General features: G+C 39.0%; 1 protein-coding gene across 16 annotated transcripts in view; it reads left to right on the top strand.

Annotated features, from left to right (window-relative positions):
* The window catches only part of MAST4 (microtubule associated serine/threonine kinase family member 4), a 556,979-nt gene that overhangs the window by 240,150 nt on the left and 290,024 nt on the right, over positions 1-26,805 (top strand). For 7 of the 16 annotated variants that reach the window (XM_079144851.1, XM_079144855.1, XM_079144840.1 and 4 more), the window contains one exon: positions 25,339-25,413. The exons of the other annotated variants lie outside the window; for them this stretch is intronic. In XM_079144851.1, the coding sequence (XP_079000977.1) occupies positions 25,339-25,413 (75 nt within the window). The remainder of the gene's footprint in view (positions 1-25,338; positions 25,414-26,805) is intronic. 16 annotated transcript variants of the gene reach the window in all.

The raw sequence follows: 26,805 nt of genomic DNA, 5'->3' as shown, positions 1-26,805 counted from the left end.
TGACCTTTTAAATTTTCAAACACAGGCCCATATTTATATAATGTTCTTTCCATCTGCATTAAAAACAGCAGCTACTTTGGACTTCGTTTAATATGTTGCTTACATTTGAGGAAGCATTTTTGAATTTTCCATCTCTTTGCTAAAAAAGTGAACAGTTTATTCTTCCCAGCATCTCACAGTGACTAGTTGCAAACTTAGATATCTGCATTCAAATCCAGGTGGTTTGGCCACACTCTTAATTACCTTATGCAATTTTTGTTTCTTTGAGGTGCACAAGACAGATGGCCCAACTGATAATTATCATCTACTATGACAAGTTCACTAGAAGTTGTATCCAGGGTAATATGTGCTATGGTTTGGATGTGATTCGGCTGTCAAGCGTCCATGTATTGGGAGTTTGGTCCCCAGTGTGGAGATGTGGGAGCAAATGGTACTTTTCAGATGTAGGGCCACTGGGAGGTCCTTAGGACTGTTAGAGGCATGCCCTTGGAAGGAATTAAGTTACTTCTTACGAGATTCTGGTTACTTCTCATGAGAGAATCGATATATAAGGCTGAGTACTGCCCCACCCAGTTTTTCTTGCCGCTTCCTGCCTCACGAGGTGCTCTTTCCCCCTGCACATGCTCTGCCATAACATCCTCACCAGAGCCCACTCTGACCTGAAATCTCTAGAAGTGTGCACTAAATAAATTTCTTTTCTTTGTAAGTGTCCTCCCTCAGGCATTTTATTGTAGTGATAAAAAGCTGCCTAATACAACATGGAAGCCTGGAGATGGATATGGTGTGGTTGCTATTGCATAGGTGGAAAGCTGGAAAGGAGAGTTCAGCTCACTCATATTTCTCCAGTGGCCTTGAAGAGCTAAAGTTATGTTATGTTTTTCCAACTGTAGGGTTAGAGGAGGAGATCAGCTCTGGATATTTTGCCTGTGAAAGAGGATAAAATAATGTCCATTGTTCTAAAAGGATGGCTATTTTGGTCTATGGAAATACAGCTAGTTTGTTGCTATATATTAATGACTTGGGTCCTAGAGAATAGAAGTAATCCCCAATTATAACCCATAAATTATGTAATTGTATCAAAAGGTATTTTATGATATAACAATCCCTGAAACATTCTCTTGCATCATGGAAGGATTGCAGAAAATAGTTGTTCTATGAAGAACCATGCTAGTAAACATGGAGAAGGGAATTAGGAGTCAGGCAAAAAGACGGAAGACTTAAAATTTTAGTTGGTTAATTTTAGTCCTTGGAAAATAGGGTGAAAGACATCTAAGGGGCTCATGAAGATAAAATGGTGCCTGGGAACATTTATTAATTTCATTATGGAGAATAAGTTTGAGGTAGAGCTATAACTTTGTATGACTTACTCAAGAGATGTGGTCCCCTAATGTTGAGCATGTCCTGGGTAACCGTTCCTTCTTAGCAGCCCCTGATATCCCTTTGGGAAAGAGATGCTTTCTTGCTGGACATTAACTAGGAAGCACACAGCCTCAACAGTAGCTGAAGCTATTTAGGGTATATGAAGAAAGCTTGTTTCACAAAGTTGCCCAGGAAAGAAAACAGGTCCCTCAATGGCATCTCAAGGCTGCTGAATCAAATCCTGAGGCAAAACCTCTCACGGGACTTTTTAGTTATAATAGTAGGTAAATCCCTTACATTGTTTAAATCACTGCAAATCGTGCATTACTTGGAACAAAAAGCATCCACACTATTTTGAGATTTTAATTTCAGTTACTATTTACTGCAGATAGAGATTTTTTTTCCTGTTGAATATTTAGGACTTTTTGCTTTAATGTTGTGTATTTTAGTGTGTTCACTGCCCACCCCTATATCTTGCCTTTTTTCTTCCACAAAGATTTCTTTCTTATTGTTTTACAATGTAAATATGTTTTATACATGAATAATATGTTTCTAAATAGGGTAAAAGAGGTGCAAAAAAGGAAGGTGATACTTACAGAATGCATATTTATTTCACTGACATTAGTCATAAAAATATTAAATTTTTCTTTTTTGAAGGGTTAGTACATTTGTGCTCTTCTGCTGGTCTCTTTAAAATATGCAGATTTTTTTTTTTGTTTAGTAAGTAAAAAGAATTACTAGGCATGACTTCAATGATCAGCTAGCCTACGTTATTATAATTTTTAACCTAAATAATTTGACAGTGACAAATAGCTGAACTGGCAAGTCAGCATAAAGCTTTAATTTGTTATTGCCTTTTATCACTTCTGCTCTAAATAATCGTTCTCATCTGGCAGCTTTTAGATGCAGTTGTGTGAGGATTAGAATGTGTGGGACAGGACAGGAAATCCTGCCTCGTCATTTTTTTTTTTAATCTTTCATTTCGTTTCATTCTTCCTGGTTTTCCTTTTCTCTCCAGTGCACTTAGTTTATGAATGTTCTCCGAGTTATGATCTGTTGGCTCACAATTTAAGATCCGATTCCATGGACACTCTTGCCAGACTGCATGTATGTCTGCCATGGGGCATTTGCACATGCTGCACAAGCAGCTTGGGTGGCTGCTCTGCTTAAATCAGAAACCTGTGTCAAACATTGGGAAGGAGCCAACTTCCATTCTGCCCACCCTACTGTATCCTCTGGTCATTAGTTATGTGCAATTGAATTTTGTTGAGGCCCAGAGTCTACAAAATAGGAAACCTGTTGGACTTAGGTTATTTCCTCAGGATGAAATAATTACTTGCATCCTTGTTCTCTATTCTTCTGGTTCATTGGGACATCTTTGAATTGTAATGAAGGCATCATAAGCCAGACTGGTTCCAGGGTCTAGAGGTAGAGCATTTTTGCAGAGTTGATGAAGATTTTGATGGATGTGTCCAATTCTGCCTAATTCCTTCCATTCTGCTTCATACCCCAGTGTGAGGCTGAGGAAGCAGCAGCAACCTAAATCAAGATCAAGTCTTGACCCAGGAGACACCTCTGCCTTGAGCTGCCTGCCCTGCCTCGGCTGGCTGGCTCTTCCTGCTCCTGCCTGCTCCTGTTTCACCTTTCTCTCTCTTCCTCTTTTCCCTCTTCCCTTTTATCCTGCCTCACCTCCCTCTTCTGCACCTTTGCCCTTCCTCATTTTCTCTACCTTCTCCTTTTTCTGGAGACCTCTTGGATATTTGTTTCCCAGAGAAGCAATTTTCCACTCCAACCCACAAGTCAGGGTGAGGCGCTGCTTCCGCAGGTCCTGCTACTGGCCCGGCTCTGGTCAGACTCCATCATCACTGCCTGCTCTCTTGCCTCTCTCTCCCCCATCTGTCCATCAGCTTCCTGGGATCAAGAAGTGGGTTTGTCCTGTTATGTCCCCCCAATGCAGAGTCAGACATGGGAAATGATCAAGCAGTGTATTGTTCATTTCAAGGACTAGGGTTACAGGTGATTTAAATTCTCTTTGTGGTTTTTTTGAGCCATTCTATTAGGATTCTATGTTATGGATTATAATCAGAACAGAAAGTTCAAAAAGAAATATAATTTGATAAAGGCTGTGTGTGAAATAAAGGAGACATTCTCAAGGTCTGCTCAGATGCTAATGGGGTCCTTGACCAAAAGCATATTACCTCACAGGCAAGAGGCAATTATTTATAGTGGTTACATCAGCCAGAATAAAGATGATCAATTCTGGATTCTTGTCTCTGCACATCCTGACACTCTGAAGAAGAATCCCAGTTGAAGAATTTGCCTGATTTTTATTGCCTGTTACTCCTCCAGGGTTCAGGTTTAGAGCTTTTCTGTAAGAAAAAAAAAAAAAAAAATTGAAAAAAAAGGGTCTTTTTCTTCAACAGCCATAGCCTGAGGTGCTTTAGAATAAGAGAATCACAGAATTTTAACTCCAGGAGAGAAACCTTAATCTAGCTTAATTACTTCATCTTTCAGCTAAGAACATTGAATTTCAGAGAAATAAAGTGACTGAGCTGGAGTTGTTGAAATAGTGCATATCAGAATCAAGGTGTTTTCATTTATAGTTGTCAAACATTCTTTCATCTGTTCACTGTCTTCCTACACATAGCCAATGGCTGAAGTTTGCAGTGAACTATTACTTTGTAAGAGACTAGTCCCTGCCTAACAGAAGTTATCCCATTTCAGAAAGTTCATAATATCCTAAAGATAGTCTTTGATTTAACTTGGAAAATTGCAAAAGTCTGTCCCAAGTTGCCATCCTTCATTTTCTATCATTTGAATTCCTTATCTTTTTCTTAACTGTATTTTAGGAGAGTAAAGGCAAATTAAAATTTCCTCAAGCCTAGACACATAGATATACATTAAAACCTACTAGGGGGACAATAGGGAATGTTTGAACTCATGGCCAAACTGGAGAACATATATTTTGCTTAAAGGAATTCAAATTCCACTTTTATTTGGAAAGTTTAAGACCCAACAAAACATATACATAGGCCATAACTGCTCTTTGATCATTGTATATATAATTCCTTTCAAATCTAGACCCTTAGTAGATTTTTTTAAACAAAAAACCTATTTTAAGCCTTTTTTTAAGAAAAAAGAAAAAGAATTATACCTAAATGGAAAGTTTCTGGTCTTGGAATTGGGAGAGGGTTTTTCTGCCAGGAGACGCTACTTAGGCAGTATTTATACTCAGTGCATGCCCAACAGCATTTCCCCATAGATAGTGAGCTCAGTCTTTATAATTAAAGAGTGTTTCGGATCATTCTGAAAACAAAAGGGTTTCAGTATAATATTCTGTCTTTATCCTGTGTTTTTTTTAAATGTATGTGTAAAAACTATCATCTAATTCTATCGGCCTGCTGTCTGTCTATCCATCCATCTGATATTTATAGCCATGTATGCAGAGGCTCAGCGAAAAGGATAGAAGAGACACAGATTCAGTGGTGCACCTCCTTAACTAGGTTTAATAGGAGGGTGGGCAGGAGCAGCAGTCTAATTGATTAGGCTGCCGGGCAATTTGAGTCAACCCGTTAGTTACCATTTTTTGTTACGCAAAATTTAACACCCATAGCAAGAGCCATAAGGATGCCGCAGTAGCCTCAGATGCATTCTTTTCGTGCTGGCTGTTGCTTTTAAAGGACAGTTTAATTCATGTGAGATACTGTTCCCACTTGCTGTCTCTTTCATTCCTGGGGAAATGACTCTTCAGAGTTACCATTTCCTTAATGTTTTAAAAACCTGTGCTGCATATCTAAAACTCTTTTTGCTTTATTAGCACCACATCTCACTGGATTATTACAGTGTGTGCCCTGCTTCTCTCTGCCAAGTCTCTATTTATGTTAGTGTTTCCTGGGTGCCCATTTCCTTCTGAAGATGAGCAGTAGCTAATTGTGGAATAATTCTTTTCTGAGAACAGTTTCTATCTATACCCTTCCTCTTGACTGTTTGCAGACTTGCTAAGCAGTACCTTATTTCATTGTGGTAGTTTAGAGCTAGAAACATTTTAGCACTTCACTTAATTTGATCCCCTGATATAATCCAGTGAGGTTTCTGACACTAGCCAAACCCTCAGTATTTTCAGCAAATAGTAGTTTCCACTAAAGATTCTGGCACTGGGCTTAATGTGGTAAAATATTTTGAACATCCATTAAGAACTTTCCATATTGAAATGGATGTCTCCTAAATGTTAGGAGTTGTGCTAGATACTTTATATATATCAACTGTAATCCTCAAAATGACCTGGTTACATATTATTAACCCCCATTTTATAGATGAGGAAACGGAAGCTTAGAGATGTTCAACAAATTGCCTGGACATCATAAGGCATGTCTGTGTAGGTACAAACCTGATCTGTTTGACTTCACAAATTATACTTGTACCCTACACCCTAGTCTAGTCCATAGTGATTTTGGGGGAGAGGTTTTATGAAAGGTATTTTATATAGCTGAGATCCATTTAGATAATAATTTGGACTATATTTTATCCCCAAAATTAGAAACCTAGATAAATCTTTTGTATAGAAAATGTCATGCAGTGCAAATTTGCAAAGCTCAATTGTGTACATTCGATTTATGAAACTTGAGATCTATGTCAGTAATCTTCAAAGGATGTCCTAATAAAGTATCAGCTATCTTTCCTCCTTAAATAGAACACCTTTTATATTCCTTCTGGTGAGTAAAGAAAGAAAGGGGTATGCAGAAAATATGAGATGAATAAGACGAGTATAATATCATCCAGTCTGAAAGGGAAATATGAACAATGTGGGTGACATAATTTTAACAATGCAATAGTGTCTAGGACTTCTTGGTTGAAGCCCAAAGTGAGAGTAAGAAGAAGATGGTTAATAAATCTAGGCCAGGGCTGGAGGTGCACACCTGTGGGTCCAGCTACTCAGGAGGCTGAGGTGGCAGGACCACATGAGTCCAGGGATCCCAGGCCTGCCTGGACAACATAGTGAGACCCTGTCTACTTAAATAGATAAAATAAAAACAAATCTCAATGCCTTTTGTGACCTCCTTCCCCACATCCAGCTTCTGGTATCTGTGTCCCCTGGTTTGAGGCCCTGTTTCCTGATCGCTGGGAAGTCAAGTTATTGCTCTGAATGAGCCTGAACTTCTGCTCAGGGCATGTTGGTGCAGATGGTTTGTACTAATGGGGAGAGGCATGTTCAAAAGGCCTGCGTGGCAGTGTGACAGATTACGTACTATTCTAAAAGATTTGCCTGGAGCTGAGCACAGGGGCACATGCCTGTAATTTCAGCAGCTCAGCCACTCTGGAGGCTGAGGAAGGAGGATTGTGAGTTCAAAGCCAGCCTCAGCAACTTAGCAAGGCACTAAGAAACTCAGCAAGACCATGTCTCTAAATAAAATATAAAAAAAGGACTGGTGATGTGGCTCAATGGTTAAGCATCCCTGGGTTCAATTCCAACAACAACAACAACAACAAAATTGCCTGGGATGATTTTAACTCTTCCAGTCATGTGGGTTTTATAGGTCCATGTGTGTGCACACACTGTGTTGTGTGTGTGTGTAAGTAAATTCTCCATCTAAAAATAATTTTCCCCTGTCTTTCTTTTCCTATTTATTTCAAACAGTCACATTTCTTCAAGTTTTTTCAAAGCTGTTCATGATGCTGAGGGAGAGCTGGTAGTATGCTTGTAAAGAAACCAATTGGACCAGAAAAATATTTTATGAGTAAGTCTGATAAAAAAGCTCTCCTGTTTTAGCAGTTTTTCCTTTTTACTCAGTTTCGTGGGAAAGGGATAAGTCCCATCACAAAAGATGGATGTCTCTCACATAATATTGTTCAATAACATTTACATATTTATCCTGAGTTTAGACAATAGCCACAAAATCTCATCAGAAAGAGCAGAATGTAGACATTCAAGCTGTTGATTTGGAAAATATTAGAAAATGTTTGGGTATAATGTTTCCAATTCACTGCTTCATGGGTTTTCTGTCTGTGAGAATAGTTTGTTGAATGAATGGAAGGAAAAGGCCCTAATTCCTGTGAGAATCTTTGTGGAAAAGAAAATTAGAATTCTTTTCTAAATATATAACATGTCTTGAGCAGATGGAATATGCTTTAAGGTATCTTGCATTGAACATAAAGTAAATGAATATAGCACAAATATTTTAATTAATAGAAAGTATTTTAATTAAAATATTTTAATCAATTTACTAAATTATAGGGTCAGTAGAAATTAGACATTTAAGGTAAGTCATAATTTAAAATAATTTTGTGAAGTTGCATAAGTACACTTGTCACAAATTTTGCTATTTTTTCCACGAAGGCAGAGACCGTATCCTTTTTAAATGTTAACTTTTATATCTCCACTGCCTAGCACATAGTAGGTGCTTATCAAGTGAGTACATGAAAGAATAAGAATTATACATTGGACATATTCTATCCAGACTGTACCCATGTCATTGGTGATTTTTAATCATGGTTAGTGTGTGTATTGGTTTTCTGTGGCTATGTAACACATTTTTCCAAAATGTAGCAAACCATGGACTTTCTCATATCCCAGTCTTTGTGGGCACAGCTTAACTGGGTGATCTGCTCAGGTCTCTCATTGGTTTACCATCAGGTATTGGTCAGGGCCACGGTCACCTCCAGGCTGCAGGGAGGAGGACCTACTTCTAAGCACCCACAGATGGTTGTTGCCCAGGTTTGGTTCCTTGCAGGTACCGGAACTGAGGACCCTAGGTCAGCTCACAGCAAGGCATCTTCTGTCAGAGTGAGCGAGAGAGGACAAGCAGGGCGGAAGTCACTCTTTCGTAACCTATTCTGGAACATGACACCTCATCACTTTTGCCATATTCTAGTTCTTGGAAAGTGAATCACTCAATCCCACATTCAAGGGGAGGAGGTCACAAAAGGGCATGAGAACCAGGGTCCAAGACTGGAACCACTGTACATACTGCCTACCACAATTGGAAGGGGACAAGCTTGGGAGCTGGAGATCTCCACAGGCAGAAGCTGTCACCACCCCCCAGCCCACATACACACATTAGCTGATGTCGTACTTTTTTGTGGGATCGTGTGAATTCTCCCTTGCTGGATTGTGAGGTCCTTGATGACCAGGACCTTTATTGTCCTCTTTAGTTTTGAGTCTGTAATACACATGCCATTTGGTACTTAAATATTTAGGAATTAATGGAATCCCTATAAATGAGGAAAAAATGAATTTAGAGCTAGACTAGGTGGTATGTATTTATTTTTTTCTCTTCACTTGAATCCTCCTGGAAGCAGAGCAGGAGATAAGGATTCCAGGGCTAGGAGTTTGAGACAAGGGAGAGAAGGAAACAAAAGGAGGGAAGGAAGGGGGGCCAGTATCAGGCCTCAGCTAGGGGCCATGGGAACTACTGGGACCTCCTGAGATGTATTGAAAGAAACCCTCCAGGATCATGCATCTGAAGGACTCCTAGGGAAGCTGGAGCATTTATCTACCTCCTGCCCCTGTCTTTGGCTGATGGGTGTCCCAAAGGAACCAACTCCTCCTCACTCTGGGTCTGGCAGCTCCGATGGTTTTGGACAATGCCTGGGGAAGAAGTGGGAGAATGCAAGCAGTGTATATTCAAGATGGACACTGCCCACCCCGGGTTAGCCTGACTCGCACTGAGTTCTCTGCAGCTGAGGCTGATTCTAGAGTGTTAGGAAGCTCTTCAGGGATAGGGTGCAGGCCACCTATGGTGTCTGCGGCACTGTGGAGACCAAGGTCTCATTACAGGTAGGACCTTGATGGTTAGGGTGAGAAACAGAGGGACATCAGAGACATGCTTCATCTTCACCTAGAACTTAAATGGATAAATCCTTTTGTATAGTTATTGGAAGTTTTATTATTTCCACTTGAACAAAAAGAAAAGTGAGATATCGATCTCAGCTTTGAGGAGTTATTAATTGCCCTTGCATGTGTCAGCCAATGTCAGTGCTTTCTGAAGGACAAGATTAGAAGTTCCTGCATGTTGTCTTGATCAGGAATGCACACACTGATGGCCTTTCTGATTTTAAATCTGTTTTTATCTGATTTTGAGTCAAAAGATGTACATTTGTGCGAAGAGAGTCCTTTTGACCGTATTATGGTAGGATAACTTTTGATTGTGCTTTTTATTAGGTTGGAAGGTCTTCCTGTTTTAAGTATTGACCTAGATGAGAGTTATGATTACACAGTCATGCCCAGCTAGGAGATTCAGTGGTGGAAACAAAATTTAAAAAAGGCTGCAAGGTATAGGGAATGGTAAAACAAACATCTCAGTATCTGACATCTAAATTGGAGAAATGTTTGTGTCTTGTCATTTTTCTGAAGATAGTGTTTATAATGAGAGCTGTCGGACATTACAGTAGAAAAAAACTTAAAACACAAAATAGGAACACAACATGACTGAAAACCTTCCCTCAGTCTTTTGTCTCTTTCTTCACCTTTCTTCTCAGAAGCAATCAGCATCATCAATTTGGTATATATTTTGCAACTTTTTTCATCTAGAATTGATTTTTACATATATCTGTGTGGATTCCTATAGATTTAGTTCATTCCAATGCTGTTTTTTTTACCTTGTGAATATAACCACATTTTCTCTTATTCTTTCTCCTAATAAACATGTTAGGTGTTTCTAGTTTATTGTTTGCTAGATTTGTTTGTTTATTTATTTATTATCTGTTACAAGCAATATTTCAATGGACATCCATGCATGGAATTCTTGATGGCCACAGGTAAGGATTATTCTAATATATGTGTTAAAAAGCAGAACTGTTGGTTCTATGCCACTGATGTTTTTAAACTTACTAGATACTGCCAGGAAATTGGTCAAAGTACTGGAGCCCGTGTATATTTACTTCTACCAGAAGGCTGCTTGCTGGCTTCTCACTTACTCACCAGCACCTGGTAGTTTGATACTTTTTAATTTTTACTAATCTGATGGATATGAAATGGTGACTTTTAAAAATTTGAATTACACTGAAGAGATCTTGTATCTTTATGTGTCTTGAAGTCCTGATTTTGTTTTACTTTGATTATACTAAAGTGGCTGTTTATGTTTTACACATTTTATAGTTTTCTTTTTCTATTAATTTGTTTATTTTACATATTAGGAATATCTTAACTTGATCTGTTTCTTTTTTTAAAACTTAGTCACACAGAGGCTTAACTTTTAGTGCAGTTCATTTTGTCAGTCCTGCTTCATGAGTTGTTTCCTATTCGTTGGTCATAAAATATCTCATACTTCATTTTTTCTTCTAATTTTTTAAAGTTTTATTTATGTATTGATTTATTTATGGTGCTGGGATTGAACCCAGAGCCTTGTGTGTATTAATAAGCATGTGCTCTACCACTGAGCAGCAACCCCAGCCCAAAGTTTTGTTTTGACATTATTTTAAAAAATAGCATTATACTTATACATAGTAGTTGGGCTCATTTTAACAAAACCATGCATGCAAGCATTTGTTTGCAATCCCCATCTTCCCCCCTCCACCACATTTTTCTTCCTCTACTTATCTTTTTTTTGCTCCTTTATTGTTAATTGGTACTTTCTACATGTATATAGAGGTGAAATTTCCTTTAGTATATTTATATATGCCTATAACTTGATTTTATTGAATTAATTCCATATTTCCTCCTGTTTTTCTTCTTCTGCTCCACTGATCTTTCCTATATATTTATGACATCTGATCCTCCCACTCCCATCCCATCTTCTTTCCCTTATTTTGCTCTAGCTTCTACATATGAAAGAAAACATTTGACCCTTTATTTTCTGAGTCTGGCTTACTTCACTTAGCATGATGTTCTTCATTTCCATCCATTTATCTGCAAATGCCATTATTTCATTCTTAATGGCTGAGCAGAACTCCATTGTTTATAAATACCACATTTTCTTGATCCATTCATTTATTGACAGGTATCTGAGCTGATTCCATAATTTGGTTATTGTGAATTGTGCTGCTATAAACATTGAAGTGGCTCTGTTGCTAGAGTAGGCTGATTCTAGTTCTTTTGGATAAATACCAAGTAGTGGGATAGCTGGGTCATATGGTGTTTCCATTCCTAGTTTATTTGAGGATTTTCCATACTGCTTTCCATAGTGATTGTACTCATTTGCAGTCCCACCAACAATATATTGGTGTACCTATTACCCAATATCCTTGCCAGTATTTTTTTTATTTGTGTTCTAGATAATTGCCATCCTGACTGGAGTTAAGTGAAGTCTTAGTATAGTTTTATTCTGCATTCCCCTAATTGCTGGAGATGTTGAACTTTTTTTTTCCATATATTTCTTGGCCATTTGTGTTTCTTCTTTTGAGAAATTGGTTTCGTCGTTTTGTTCATTTATTGATTGGGTTATTCATTTTCTGATGTTTTTTTTTTTTTTGAGTTCTTTATGTATTCTGGATATTAGTCCCCTGTCAGAGAAGCAGCTGGCAAATATTTTCTTACATTCTGCAGGCTCTCTTTAGACTCTTAATCATTTCCCTTTTCTGGCAGAAGCTTTTTAATTTGATGGCATTCCATTTATTGATACTTGGTTTTATTTCTTGAGTTTTAGGACTCTTGTTGAAGAAATTGATGCCTGAACTAATATGATGGAGCATTGACCCAATATTGTAACATTTCTGGTCTAATTCCTAAGTTTTTGATGCATTTTATTTGATTTTTTTTTGTAGTGTGAGAGATAGGGATCTAATTTCATTCTTCTACTTATGGATATCCAGTTTTTCTAGCACTATTTGGTAACAAAGCTATCTTTTCTCTAATGTGTGTTTTTGGCACCTTTGCCAAGTATTCGATGACTGTAAGTATGTGGGTTTATCTCTCTGTGTTTTCTGTTCCGTTGGTCTTCCTGTCTGTTTTGATGCCAATACCATGCTGTTTTGGGTACTATAGCTCTGTAGTATAACTTGAGATCCTGCATCACTCTTCTTGTTCATTATTGCTTTGTCTATTCTGGATCTCTTATTCTTCCAAATGACTTTGACTGTTTTTTTCTAGTTCTATGAAGAATGACTTTAGGTTTTTATTCATCTAATTTGGGGTGGGGTGTATGGTGAGGTATGGATCAAATTTATTTATTTTTCCAGACAGAAAGTGAATATTTTGCCATATTATTTGCTTATCAGGTTTATCTTTTTTCATGTTTGGTGTACTCATTTTACACTACATTCCCAACAGTGTAAAGATCTGGTGTTCTCTGGATGCCCCAATCTATTCCTACTACAGTGATTTAGTTATTGCAGTGTTATAATAAATTTTGACTTCTGTATGGTAAGTATTCTATTTTTTTTATTCCTTTATTTAGAATTGATTTGGATATTTTTGGCCAGTTAGTGCTCTAACTGCATCATTTGTTTAATTCTACCAAATCTACTTGGAATTCTGGTTGGAAATATCGTTCTTCAAATTAATGTGTGGAGTATTTGAGTCTGATATTCATTGTGCCCATCAAATCATCTTATAATTTTCACTGTATTGATCTTACTCATCCTTTTATGTATGCATTCCTAATATCTTACAGTTTTTGCTGCTATTATGAATTGTATCACTTTTCCTTTAATGTTTTCTAATTGGTTATTGCTAATACATATATATATATATATACTGTTTATTTTTATAACTTGATCTTGTATCTGAAATCTCTTTTGTGCTCTCTTGATAATTCAAAAAGCAATTATCTGTAGGATATCATGATATTTTAGTAGAGACAGTCTATCAGCTACAAATAGAATAGCTTTCCAATTATTTGCTTCTTACTTTTTCTTTTATTACTGCATTGGTGAGGACTTCTAGTACCTTATTAAATCATTGCAATATTGTAACACTTCTTATTTTATTGCTGCAAAGCATGAGAATTAAATAGTCATTTCCTCATAGTCTCTCATCTTTTCTTCTGTAATCCACATTAGACATATATTAACATTTCTTATTCAGCCTTCCATAATAATTACCATTCTGCTTTTTTGGTGTGTTGGTACTTTTTAATGGGGTACTATATTTAAGTATCAAATTCTGAAGTGTTCATTGGTTCAATAGCTTTACTTAGGACACAGGTCAGCACCTTCATTGAACCTGGGTTCTCTCTCCTCCTTCCTTCCCCATTTCCTCCAACTCAGAACCCTTCCTATAAATCCTTCTTGTTGTACCACCAACAGGACTTGATTGGAGAGCTTTATCTTAGTCAAGTCTTCGATTTGTTTAGACCATGTAACAGGGCATCTTTATATTACCACCTGTTTTTATCAAACTCAAAAATAGAAAGCAGTGATACTGGGTGAGGATTGACTTAAATGTAGCCACCAGTTTTGAGAAATCTGAGCAAAGGCTCATTATTGAGTGTAGACTCACATGAAATGGGTGATTTATGTAGAAGAAGTGTCTAATGAAGATAGCATGACTCTTGAGCATCTCACAGTCTCCAGAGCATGGGTGACAGTGGTGGCCTCGCCAGGAAGAGTCTTGTGTGTGGCCTAGGGGCTCTTCTTCCTACAAGTCAGGACATGAATGGGACTGAAGGGCACACTGTTACTCTCTTAGAATCGAAGTTTTAATACTGCAATAGGTATTGGCTTAAGTAGGTATTTAAGTGTCTTGCAAAGCATCTTAGCATACTTGAGGTCACTAAACTTAAGTGAAAAGTTAACTGAAAAGTTATCTCAAGTCATTGACTAAATATGTCTTATTATTTACCCATAAGGACCTCTATCTTAAGGGTAGTGCTTAAGAGCACAGACCACAGTCCCTCTCTGTTTAAATACCAGCACCATTTCTTACCAGCTCTTGACCTCATGCACATTTTCAGACCTCCTTATGCCTATCTCATTTGTAAAATGGGAATAATAATAGTGCCCATTTCTTAGCTGTGTTATAAAGATTAGTTAATACACATAGTGCACAACGGAGCCTCACATGCAGTAATGGCTATGTATAACTGTTAACTGTTTTAAAAATCATATACGCACAAGACTATTTACTCTCCTTTGAGGACCTTGCAACTGATTGAGGCAATAAAATATGCTATCTTGACCTTTTATTGTTGCACTAAAAGCAAGGTTTGCATTTAGAAAAGTGATGCTCAGAGCAGTAAATCATGAACTACTTTAGTCCTTTGGGAATACTTGAGGATTAAGTATTGCTCCAGGATTAAGAATTAAGGAGTTAAAGACAAAAGTCTTACAATGTTTCCTTAAATATCTCTTTCAGCTGCATAAGATTAGCACGTTTTTCTTGGCAAAGAACACCTTTTCCTTTTTAGCTGGAGTATTTTTCGTCAGCAGCCTTTCTGGTGTTTCTTTCCAGACACTTCCTGTGCTTCTATCTGTCACCTGCCCTCATTCCATTCCCCATGCTTCAGTGCTTCCCTCCCACCACTTCCCATCCTCCGACTTAGCAAGAAAGCAACAACAAAACTTTGTTCATTGATTGTGTAGCACATTTCTTCCTTCCTATTTTGCAGGCCACAGGGTGGTCAGAGTGGAAGTTCCCTGGCAGCCTGGGAACGTTGCTGTGGATGGCAGCAGCACTTTTATGGTGTCCTCAGGATGCATGGCGGGAGGGGGCCAAAAAGCAGTGGCGGAGTCTGGTGCTCGGGAGGCAGGCTCTGCAGCCATCTGCTTCAAGGGTGGAGTTACTGCTCAGTTATTTTCAAAGCAGTTAGCCCAGGTTTTATTGAATTAGGTAACTAGAGGCACCTGTTGTGTCCTTCCACCACATGTGATTCCTGAGACATCGATGGTCCCCACAAAGCCTGGAACTTGGCAGGGTGGAGGGCAAGGCTATTTATTCCAAACAGTGGAAAATGTTCAGAGGCCTCATGAAATCAATGATGTGAAGTTTAGAGTGGAAACGAATTGAGTCAATGCTAGGGTGACTTAGCCAGCAGTTACTGACAGCGATCTCTAGACCACTTATAGCCAGCATCCTGTAAGAGTTTACTCATGCCAAGCCTATGCTGAATGTGGGATATATGTCTTAGTTATCTTCCAACCCTATGGAGGTAGCGGTTACATCCTTAGTTTGCAGTTGGGGAAACCACTTGTGGGTCTTTCACATGTGATAGAACCCCTTCTACACATGCCATGTTCACCATACAGGGTGAAGTCACCCTGGAACTGCTGTAGGAAAGCCAAAATCCATTTTATTTTTTATATTTTCCTGGTAAAATTAATTGTTAAGTAAAGAGTAGAGAACAAAATTACAACTATGTGACCTCAGCAAAAGGGTGATTTAATTTGTTGGTGGTTAAAGCATTGAATGCTCACATCTTATATGCATTGGGACCTTACTGGTTAAAGGGAATGACAAGATGAACTTTGATGCACATACCCTACCCAAGAACTGACAGGGATTGTGCGCCAGTGGAAGATGTGTTCACCATTGTGCTGTACACTGGCTGCGCTATATTAGGTGTTCAGTGCTATAATCATAGCTGCGATGTGAGTAGGCCCTTAATCTGTTTCACATATGAATCTGTGTGATAAGCAACTGCTGGATGAGAGAGGTCAGTTAAGTGGTATCTCCCCTGCTGACTGCAAAGCTGGAGTGCTTCCCTCTTCTTGGGACCGCAGCCTTTCTCCTCATGCCTGCTAGAACAGATGAAACGAATCAAAATATCTTTGAGTAGTCTGGTGCATCCCTTGCTTAATTTAAACCCCAATCAGGTCTAATTATCAGAGCCATATTACTTGCTGGCAATAATTTGCTTTGGGTGCAACTCTGAGCTATGTTGAAAATTTTATTTTGCCTTTAGAAAATTGGTTTACCTTTACATTTTTCCCCCTAGATTTCCCTGTGGAAAATTGGTTCTCTTAATTTAGGTATCTTGTAATTTTTCTCATTAAAAATGTGTGGCATGTGATATTAGATTTTTTTTCCTAAATTGAAGTGACTTAAGTGGGTTGACATATGTGCTACAGTGTAATTGTGCTGTTTTTGGAGCTCAAGTCAGTAATTACATCCATAAACTTATTGTCTATGGCAAAATATGTTAACTGGTCTTTGACATAAAATTCATTAATTTGAATCAATATGTAACATTCTGAAATGCTGTAACAAAGGATCATTGACTTATGGGTATAATATGGTCTAAGACCTAAATATTTCTCTATGAACAATAGTAGATGTAAACATTTTATAAATGACTTGTCAGTACTGAGAGTCCCAAAACACACATATTTTGAAACCTACAAATTTAAACTATGGCATAAGCCCAATAGTTGAATTTACTTGTTTATAAAACTAGGGTATCCTGGACATTTTTGATCTTTAGAGTATTGACGTAGCTTTCAAACAGGCTCTTGGAGTTTCAGACCTTCAAAACCCCATGACTGAATGCTAAGATTGTAGGGAAGTTGAGTGACTTGGGATGACAACTGCCACCAACTGGTTCCCAGGGGGACTGTTCCCAGTGAGATTCTTCCTGTTGTACCCCAGTGAGTACCTGGGCTCCCTTCTTCATGGAACCTCAGTGGATTCTATGCAGACTGACTTTTCTACTTTTCCTAATGTTGAATAACTTAAAAGGCAAATTGAAGTGCACCAGTTTTGGGAAGTAAATTTGAATTCACAGTGAGAATTTCATCAGGAATCCAATCCCAGGGTTTTCTTTTGACTTGAGCCTGCATATCTACAAAAATTACATTAATGTGAAACCTTGACAAAAGAGAAATCCCTGTGATTAGATATGTGAGCTCCACACATAATGTCTTGTTCGCCTCCTCAGCATTTCTTGGAAGTGAGAAGCAGAGAAGAAAAGTACTTCATGGCTTTTCCACTCAAATTGTCTTCCTCTCCTCCTATCAGGCACACAGACATGTGCACAGCATTTCTGAAACAGCAAGGATAGTTTTGAAGGTGAAGCAACACATGCTGGTTAAAAAACTGGGACTGGGCAGAGAAGGGAGGAGGGACGCATCCCTTGGGTTGCTGCTAACTTTTATTTTGCCATTATATGGTACCTTTGTCTTCTCTTGACCTCCAGGTCACTGCATCTTTCCCCTTATCTTCTTCCCTCTGCACCTGTTTCTGTCCCTGCTCCACTTTCCTCTCTACCCCACTCCAAGTTTCTCATCTGTTTTCTTCTCCTCCCTCCATTCTCCCCACCTCCCTAGCTGACCCTCATCAAAAGGCTCCCTGCCCTCTGGTGCCTGGTTGGGTTTGGCCCACAGCAGGAGGTTGGAGGGAAGGAGGAAGAAGAGAAAATAGGCTAGAAGTCATTGCCGCCTGGCTCCCTCTCTGCGGAATCAGCACAGCCTGGCCTAATGCTCTTCTCAAAGAAAGGGCACCTGTCAGGTGACCCTGCCTACCCAGCTCTTTGTTTCAGATTCGAAGCAGCCTCCTCCCTTCTCCTCTTCAGGCCATAGGGAAAGAAAATACTCCTGCGGTTGAGTCCATTGTGCACGGTGTATATATGTTTGTTTCATTTATTGCTTTGATAAATATTTACTGAGCACCTACCTACATAGCAGAGAGAGAACAAATGGGACCACATTGCTGGCATTGTGGTGCTTATAGAAAATAAACTCACAAACAAAGAACACTCAAGTAAAATGCCAGGGAGTGATAAATGTTATGAAGAAAAGGAAGACAGGGAAAGGGAAAGATGGGGTTCTTCTTTCAGAGGAAGCACATTTCCCAAATGAAGTGAAAAGGCATGCTTTGCAAAACATGTAGAAGGAAGTGTTTTGCAGTGAAGGGAACCTTAGGGACCCCAGCAGCTGGGAAAGTTGTATGGAAGGCTCTGGAAGTGGCACAAAGACCAGTATTGGCTGGAGTGAAGTGAGTAAGGAGTATGGATAATAGGGAGTCAAACAAGCAGCCGGGGCTGGATCACTCATGGTTTTGCAGGCATGAAGGACTTGAGTAAATGGAAGGGAAAGACAGTGAAGATTTGAGGGGAAGTGACATGATTTATGTTTTTTGGGGGGAGGATGGGGTGGGTGGGTGGCTTATCTGCCCCTGGGAGGATAAGACTACAGAAAGCAAAAGCAGCAGAAAGGAGATATAAGACTATTGCTGGACTCTGGCCAACTTGTGTGGTGTTGTGGGTTGACTTGTGTCCCCACCCCCACCCCAGTATGTTGAAGTCCTAACCTCGGGTGCTTCGGATGCGGCCTATTTGGAGGAGAGTCTTCACAGAGGTGACCAAGTTAAAAGGAGATTATTAATGTGGGTTCTGATTCAGTATGACTGGTGTCTTTATAAAAAGGGGACAGTTGGATACTATTACGGTTTGGGTATGAGGTGTCCCCCAAAAGCTCACATGTGAGACAATGCAAGAAGGTTCAAAGGAGAAATAATTGGGTTGTAAGCCTTAAGCAATCAGTGAATCAATCCCTGATAGGGATTAACTGAGTGGTAACTGAAGTGGTAGGGTGTAGCTGGAGGAGGTGGGAATTGAGTTGTGCCTTTGGGTATATATTTGTACCTGGAGAGTGTACTCTCTCTCTGCTTCCTGATCACCATGTGAACTGCTTCCCTCTGCCACACTCTGACCATGATGTTCAGCCTGAGGAATGGAGCCAGCCTTCTGTGGACTAAGACCTCAGAAACGCTGAGCCCCTAAACAAAACTTCTCTTCTCTACATTTGTGCTGGTCAGGTCCTTTAGTCTCAGCAGCAAAAAAGCTGACTAAAACAGTTACAGAGACAGGCATGCTTAGAGGAGGGATGCCATGAGGGGAGGAGATGGCTGGCTGTGAGGCACGGAGGAGGCCTGGAACAGCCTTCTTCACAGCCCTCAGCACCTCCTTCATGGACTTCTAGCCTCCAGAACTATTGGACCGTGGGTCTCTTGTTTAAGGCCCCAAGTCTGTGGCATTTCTGTTGCACAGCCCTAGCACGCTAACTCTGATGGCTTAGCTGGAGCTGAAGCAGTGGAAGAAAGGATTAGATATGAAACATATAGTTGAGTCCAACACTGAGGGTTACAGAGGTATGGGATTGTTTGGTCCACAACGGACATAGCAGTAGAAGAAAACTGAGATCAGAAAATAAGACAGCAATGTGACTCCTAGGTCATTGACTCCAGGTAAGTGGTGCTCTCTGTCCTAGAGGTGAGGAACACTGAGAAGGACAGATTTAGGGTGCAAAGGTCAAAAATTGAGTCATAGACATGGGAAATTTGTGATCTCTGGATGGCATCTCTGAGTAGGCAGTTGGAGTTCTTGGGGTGTTGTTATGAGAGAGTGCCCATCATCTCCACCCCACCCCTGAAAGTACACTGCCTGGACTACACACTCCATTGGTGGCCATGCTTTAGGAGAGACACCTCTGCACACAGATGGCACCAGTCAGTATGTAGATGTTTTAATTTAGTGTTTCTTACATTTTTCTTAATATGCATTAGGAAAGAAGTGTAACTATCACAACAAACCATGATTTAAAGATGCCAGTATGTAGGCCATCTTTAGAATTGAAGCATTTATTTTTTTTAAGAGAAGGAATGATCTTTTAAAATAAAACTATTACTAAAATAATAGTACACATAGTACATGGATATGGGGAAAACATAAATAACTGAAGTTTGGGATGCAGCCTAAAGCATTCTTAATGAGTTTCCTGGGTGACTCCTATCTTGTTACAATTTAAGATCTCTGTTATTGTGGTTTATTTATTTATTTTTTTTGTTCATCTTGTTGTGTTTGTTCATTGTGTGTGTGTGTGTGTGTGTGTGTGTGTGTGTGTGCTTTTGCCTTTTTGCAGTGCTGTGAATGGAACCCAGAGATTCCCTCATTCACCCACAAAGCAGATACTTTACCACTGCGCTAAATCCACAGTGCTCTTAGTATGGATTTCGTCTGAGGGTCACTTCTTCAATTTAGAGACCAGAATTTGTTTTAATAGGAACTAAAGTAGGTCAGGAAATAGAGTCCAGTGCTGGTAAAGCTAGTAAATTATTTCATGATGTAAAATATGAGCATGACAGTGAAGGAAGCCAGAAAGCCGTGGCCTGGGTCTGCTTTCAGCGGTGGGGCTCTTCCTTCCTCTGTCCCATCTGGTGAATCACCTCCTGAGCTTGTTTGAAAAGCTTAGCTTTGAAAGATGAGAAAAGATGATCTACTCTCTACTTTATGACATTATTCATTATGAAGGTTTTTCATAAATTAATGTGTGATTAGTTCCATGGGCTTCAGATGCTTATATCATAATGAAAAATGTGCTCTATCTTCTAAATGACACATTTCTTCAATATTATTTGGTTTCTGTTCCCTGTTTTGATATGCTTGACAACCATTATCTCTTTCTACCTTGTAAATTCTGTCAATCAATTTATCTTCATGGGGAATTTTGACTTTTGATCCTAAGTTACTGATGTTCAAGGGCCTCTTTGATAATTGGTGTTGTAGTGTTTATAGTGTTTAGTAAGGGCTTTGATTGGTGGCGAAACATTTATCATAAACAAAAACCATATAGAAGTTGGGTGGAGAAATGTATTCTTCTCTGACAATGTATGAGATTGTTTTCAGAATTAAAGCATCTTTGAGTTTACGTTTAAAAAGTAGTCCAGGAGCCCTTAAAACACATTTATGATCCATTAAGTTATTTCCTGGATTGTTTTAACATTAAAATGTCTAGGCTAGAAATGTCCAATGATAGATTTTTTTAAAAAATGGGATTCATGCCAAAATTATAGGTATGCTTAGTTTTAAATTTTCCTTGTGGATCTCATTTTAATATAGAGTAACTTATACCTGATTTAAAGAATTAGGCTTTTGTAAATAATGTGCTGTAAACAACTAAATTCATTGGGTACCCATTATTTTAAGCCTGATATATTGTTTTCCACAGAGCATTCTTGTAAATACGTTCATGTGATGCAAATTAGGCTAGAGCACTAATGTATCAGATCTTTAATGCTAAGGGAACAATAATTTCTTTAAAAAGTATGGTGTGCAATGTTAAGGAATGTTTGTAATTTCTAAAATGACTTAACAGGTGAAGGCTTGGTGCAAGCATTTAGCTTGAAGATAAACATGTCTCATTAACTTACTACATTACGCACATGTCAGCTCTTCTTCTGTCATTTTCGAATAGTTTATTTACATAAATGAGGGTTGCGAGCTACTTTTATTTGTACTGGTTATCACATCAAAATGATTTTAGTTGAGTCCACCTAAGAAATAGAATATGCTTCTGTTTTCTCAAAACTAATGTGAGGAATTCAACGCCCCCAAACCCCCTCCCTCAGCCCTTTGCATACACAAAGTGAAGAGCCCCAGTTTGCATACACAAATAAGCCATCAGTTCAGAGTCCTGCAGGGCTCACCCTGGTCCAATCTGTTATTTTGCTGATGTTGATGTCATTAGCCAGGAGGTAAATGGTACCAGGAGTCTGATGTCTCAGTTTGGAATGAGAGATACCAGAGTTTGAAGGCTGTCATTTAGAGGAGAAACAGATTCTTGGGACTTGGAATTTGGGGAAGAAAATGAAGTCACAAATTTTGCCTTTAATGTTAGCATGATTGATAGAATTCAGGGTTTTCCTTGTACATAGAAATTGTGGGCAAATTTGTTATGTATATTTTCTTAGTTCATTTTCTGTTGCCATAACAAAATACCTGAGACTAAATTATTTATAAAGAAAAGAAGTTTGTCTTATTCTCCAGGGCCTGGAAAGTCCAAGATGAAGATGCTTGCATCTGCTTGGCATCTGGTGAGGGTCTCTTTGCTGTATCATAACATGTTGAGATAGAACAAGCATGCCAGCTTAGAGCTCTCTTCCTCTTCTTAGAAAGCCACTAATGACCTCATGGGGGTCTCCACCCTTATAACCTCATCTAATCCTAGTTTTTTCCCAAATGCCCCACCTCCAAATACCATTAACTTGTGAATTGGGGGGATAAGTTTTCAATGTATGAATTTTTTGTTCCTAGAATAGCAGGCTCTGCTGCTGGGTGCTCAACCATAAAATTTGAGAGACAGAGATTGGTGGAAGAAAACAGACATATTCAAAGTGGGCCCTGCACAAGATGGAGGATACCTTTTCTGCCCCAAATCTCCATATCTGGGGCACAGGGGAAACATTACTTTTATAAGAAGAAAGGCACGATTGGCAGGAAATAGAGCTGTGAAGTGCTAGTCAGAGACAGTTACAATTCCAGTTTCCTAGCCTTGCTGGCACCTGCACAGACTTGGTGACCAGTTCTTCAGTTTCCATTCTCAGCATAAGGAAGCTCCGTTGCAGAAAAACAATTTGTCAGAAAATGTTGGGAGATTAGAGCTTTTAATTTTAAAAGGGCTCTGTTATGTTTGGGGGTACACATTCAATAAGCCATAGCATATAAGGAAATGGATTTCCTAAGAAACCATTTATGGGTGCTGTTTGCTTTTTAACAAATGTATAATGTACTACATAGTTGGAGTGGTAAAACTGTACTTAGTTGACTAATCTCAAAAATGCATTGTTTGTACTTCCCCTGGAAACACCAGGAGATCTGGTAAGTAACTGGAAAAAAAGGAAAGAAAAGCATTTCAGTTAGAGTCTCCCTGAAAGTGAAGAAGCAGGTGTTCCAGCTTCTTAATGACTGAAGTTTTCTCAAAGGTCTCCATCTAGGGTCTAAATGTGTATTTCTTTATATAAGGTGTCAGTGTCACTAGGCTAATTCATAAATATGTAAGCAGCTAACTACCAAAGACTTTCTTTTTCTTTTTTTTTTTTTTTTTTTTTAACAATACAGTTCAGTGTGACTATTGAAAATTAATGTTAGTTTAAGTTTAAGATGTGGCACATATGGAGAAAAACTTGCTGTGAGCTGTTGACAATTCCTTTATTTTCACTCTATGTGCAATTCATTAAAATGACATTAATTCTCCAGGCTCTTCCTTGGTTTCTATTAAGATATATTACTGGAATCTCTATCTAACTACATTGATTATTTCATAGATCTATTTGTTCATTGCAAGCAGACTGTTGTTACATCAAGTTGTATTTGATGATAAATGAGATAAAAGAGAGACCAGGTTCCAAAAACCCACCCCTTGAAGAATGTGCTTGCTCTTTTTAAACCAGCCTTCTGGCAACTGGGAGTTTAAGATTCAGATCTCAGGTTTAATATCCACATCTGCCTCCTGCCGAGTTCATGGTACAATTAGCTAATTAAAAAAAGATAACATTTTCACCTTGGAGTCAGAAGAAGAGCAATAAACCACAGGCCCAGGATTTAGTTAATTTGCACATTGACTGTAATTGTGTATTTAAGTCTGAGATTAATTTTTTTCTTGATGAGTGGGAGCCTGGCACTGTGCATTGGAAGTCTTAACTCAGTTGTAATCATTCCACTGGGAGGTTAATAAGGGCAGAGAGTTCTCCAGATGTATTAATGAGGATGACAATTTATTTACATGTGATAACTTCTTTTAGGAAGAAAAGAAAAAGCATTTAAAAAACCCCCTTCTGATAAATCATTAAGTTTAAAGGATAATTTCTAAACAGTTAATCTAAATAAATAAGGTCTGATTTTTCTCCCCCAAACTACATTTCTTATACAAAACCTATTGATTGTGTTGACATGGCAAAACATGCTCAGTTTTTTGTTTGTTTGTTTTGCTAAATAGTGAGTTAATGAATATCATTTCTGCTGTTAAAACTTTGGTACATTTTCTAGGTTAGCTGAGGTTCAAGACTGTTTGCATTTTTTTTTCAGAAGAGAGTGGAGAAAGAATGCAGGTTGGCAGGGCAGTTCTAGAAACAAAACAAAACAAAACATAATCCTGCCCTGCAATCTCCTCCTTATGACATTTCCCTTTTGAAAGGTAAGCGCTATGCTGTGGACAAGGAAGCAGTGATTGTTGACCACTCGGTGGGTGGGATTGATACATGTCTTAGAAGTAACAGAGCAGTTATTCCTAGAATAAAAATTAAAAAAAAGGTTTCTTAAGTCATATAATACAGGCATTGGATTTTTACCTAAATGGAGGCTCTTTTACCCTCCTCTGTTATTAGAGCTGAGCAAATGCTGTCCATCACCCGAGGGTCATTTTGCTGCCAGGCATCAGGACTGTTAAGCCCAGGGGTTTTGTGACACCCTTTCTTTGTTCCTTCCATCTTGCCATCCCCAGAGTCAGTGTGCACCGGGAAGTAACACTTGCTTCTTAAATTCTTGTTTAGTGATCTGTAGCTTTGAAAAATGGAGGAGTGACCCTCTGTACCATTTATGGGGGCTCCTGTTCCAGACTCTTTAAAATATAGTACATCAGGTGGTCTTTGCATGTGTTGGCATGGAAGGTGTCACAGGGAAGTGGGAAGTCTCTCTGTGTGATCCATTTGCTCACACACATACACACACACACACACACAAACACACACACGGGCATTGACAGAGTTGGTCTAAGGAGAGATCATCATTTTATATAGGTTTAGTATATACAGTTTAATGGAAGTCACAACAAAAAATAATGTGTGTTTAAGGGCAGGGTTATTTGTGGCTCCTAGACAAGATGAATTCTGCCAGGATGTTGGCGAGAGAAGCTTCCCAGGCAGGAGAATTTTCATGGCTTTGAGGAGGACTGTGATTCATTATGGTGATATGCAAATGGTGCCAAGTCTAACCCTAAGAATGCTCCACAAGAATTCCTTCTTTATTCAGGAAGATAGACTTCATGTTAAGGAAATCATGTTCTAGTGTTCATTAGCATCCTTGAAATATAATTGGAGGAAATGACGAGATAATAGAAGATTGAAAATTTGGCTGGAAGTGTCTCAGTCCTGGACCGTGTTTGTGACTGTGTGACATACATGCATAAACAAGCTTTTTAACAAAATGACTTGCATGTAGCGTGTGCTTTGTGGGGGAGTACTTGTTATGTGTTTTTGTTATTAGATTTTTAGCTAAAAGAGATGAAGTATGGTGCCGTTAAACACTGTCCCTCTCCCTTTTCTGATCATTTCCCATCATCCCATGCCCCACCTCTCCCTTTCCTCCTCTCGTTCATTCCCCATCTTCCATTCACTGTCAGGAAGGGCAGCCTCCGAAGAGCCATTTCAACTCAGCCCGACATCGCCAGAGACTAGTGGACCCAGCTGCTTCAAAAGTGAGTGTGTCCTGTCGCCTTGGGCAGCAGACGTGCATGGCAGTAAGGGACCTCTGCATTAAACAGAGGCATGGGGTTTTACTTATGTGGGTGTAACTGAGGGTTGAGAGTACGGACATGGAGTGGGGACAGTGACTTCTCCATTAAGTCAAGACCATACATACCAGGGATGCTCTGGTAAATGTTTCACAACCAGCATGAAAGCAAAACAGTCTTGATTAGTAGTATTTGTTAGTTACCATGGTGTTTGAATTCCTACCATGGCAGGTTGCAAATATGTGTGACATCATTAAACTCATAGCTAGGAAGAGATGCCCAGTAGCACCCTACTATATAATTACTTATGTTATACAGTTTGTCTACCATTAGATACAACTGATATAAACTCTAGTACAATATAACAGAGAATTAGGAAGTGGAGTTGGGGATGTCATTCAGTTCAGCTTATCTGGCAGGCATAAGGTCCTGAGGTTCAATCCCTAGCACCACTAGAGGGAAAAAATTAGAGGGTTGATTTTGAATATCCTTTACTTTATTTTCAGTACAATGTATTACTTGCACATGTAGATAGGTTAATTTTATCATGAGTAGCTTTAACAGTTGGTTTGTAAAATTCCTGAAAGTTCACTGGGGTGTTGTGGGTCAGCTGCAGTGCTATGATTATTACATGTAGGCTGAGATATTCTTAAGGTCATTTGGTCATGCCCAACTGTCTTCAACAGAGAGCCACAGCCACCAAAAGTGGCTGAAGTTTTGGGTGAGGATGTGCTAAACCCAAACAGTTCAGGTAGTCTCAGGCCAATTCTGCTGCACATAGACTTTAACCGAATATATATGTTAGGCATGTGTGCTTTAAACTCAGTGACATTGCAGCTCTCTGGCCAGGTGAAGCACTCCAGTCAAATCTTTTGGAAAGGTTTCACTCAACATGACAACTTTCCAGAGGCAGAATTCTCTCACCTGTGTATAGTGAGCATTAAGCAACAGGATCCTCTGGTTCCACTGCTAGATATGAGGCTGGTTACACTTGAACCTCAGGTGTTAATTCTAAGGGTACAAGTTGCAGGCCTTTTTGAATTCTTATGCCCTTTTCATGAGAGACAAGAATGCCTCTAAACTGATTTTGCCTTTTCACTTAAATATAATTAATTTCAACAACGAAAGCCTATTTTAAACACCCACCATATGACTAGCAAGCTACGGAGTTTCATATCACCAGTGAAAGCCTGTTTGAGTTTGCCAGTTAACAAAAAATCTCTGGTGCTGACTTACAGGCGGGGACCTCTGATATCATGCTAGTTGACCACCCTGGGTAAGTAAATTCTGGTTAGGGCTACTGACTGTGCATAGTTATAATTTTAGCCCATTAATAATGCTACATTGTGTATGCTA

Source organism: Sciurus vulgaris, assembly GCF_902686455.1.
Source record: "Sciurus vulgaris genome assembly, chromosome: 6".
NCBI classification, from domain to species: Eukaryota; Metazoa; Chordata; class Mammalia; order Rodentia; family Sciuridae; genus Sciurus; species Sciurus vulgaris.
Note: the sequence above shows the minus strand (reverse complement) of the source record. Positions and strands in the feature narration are given on the sequence as shown.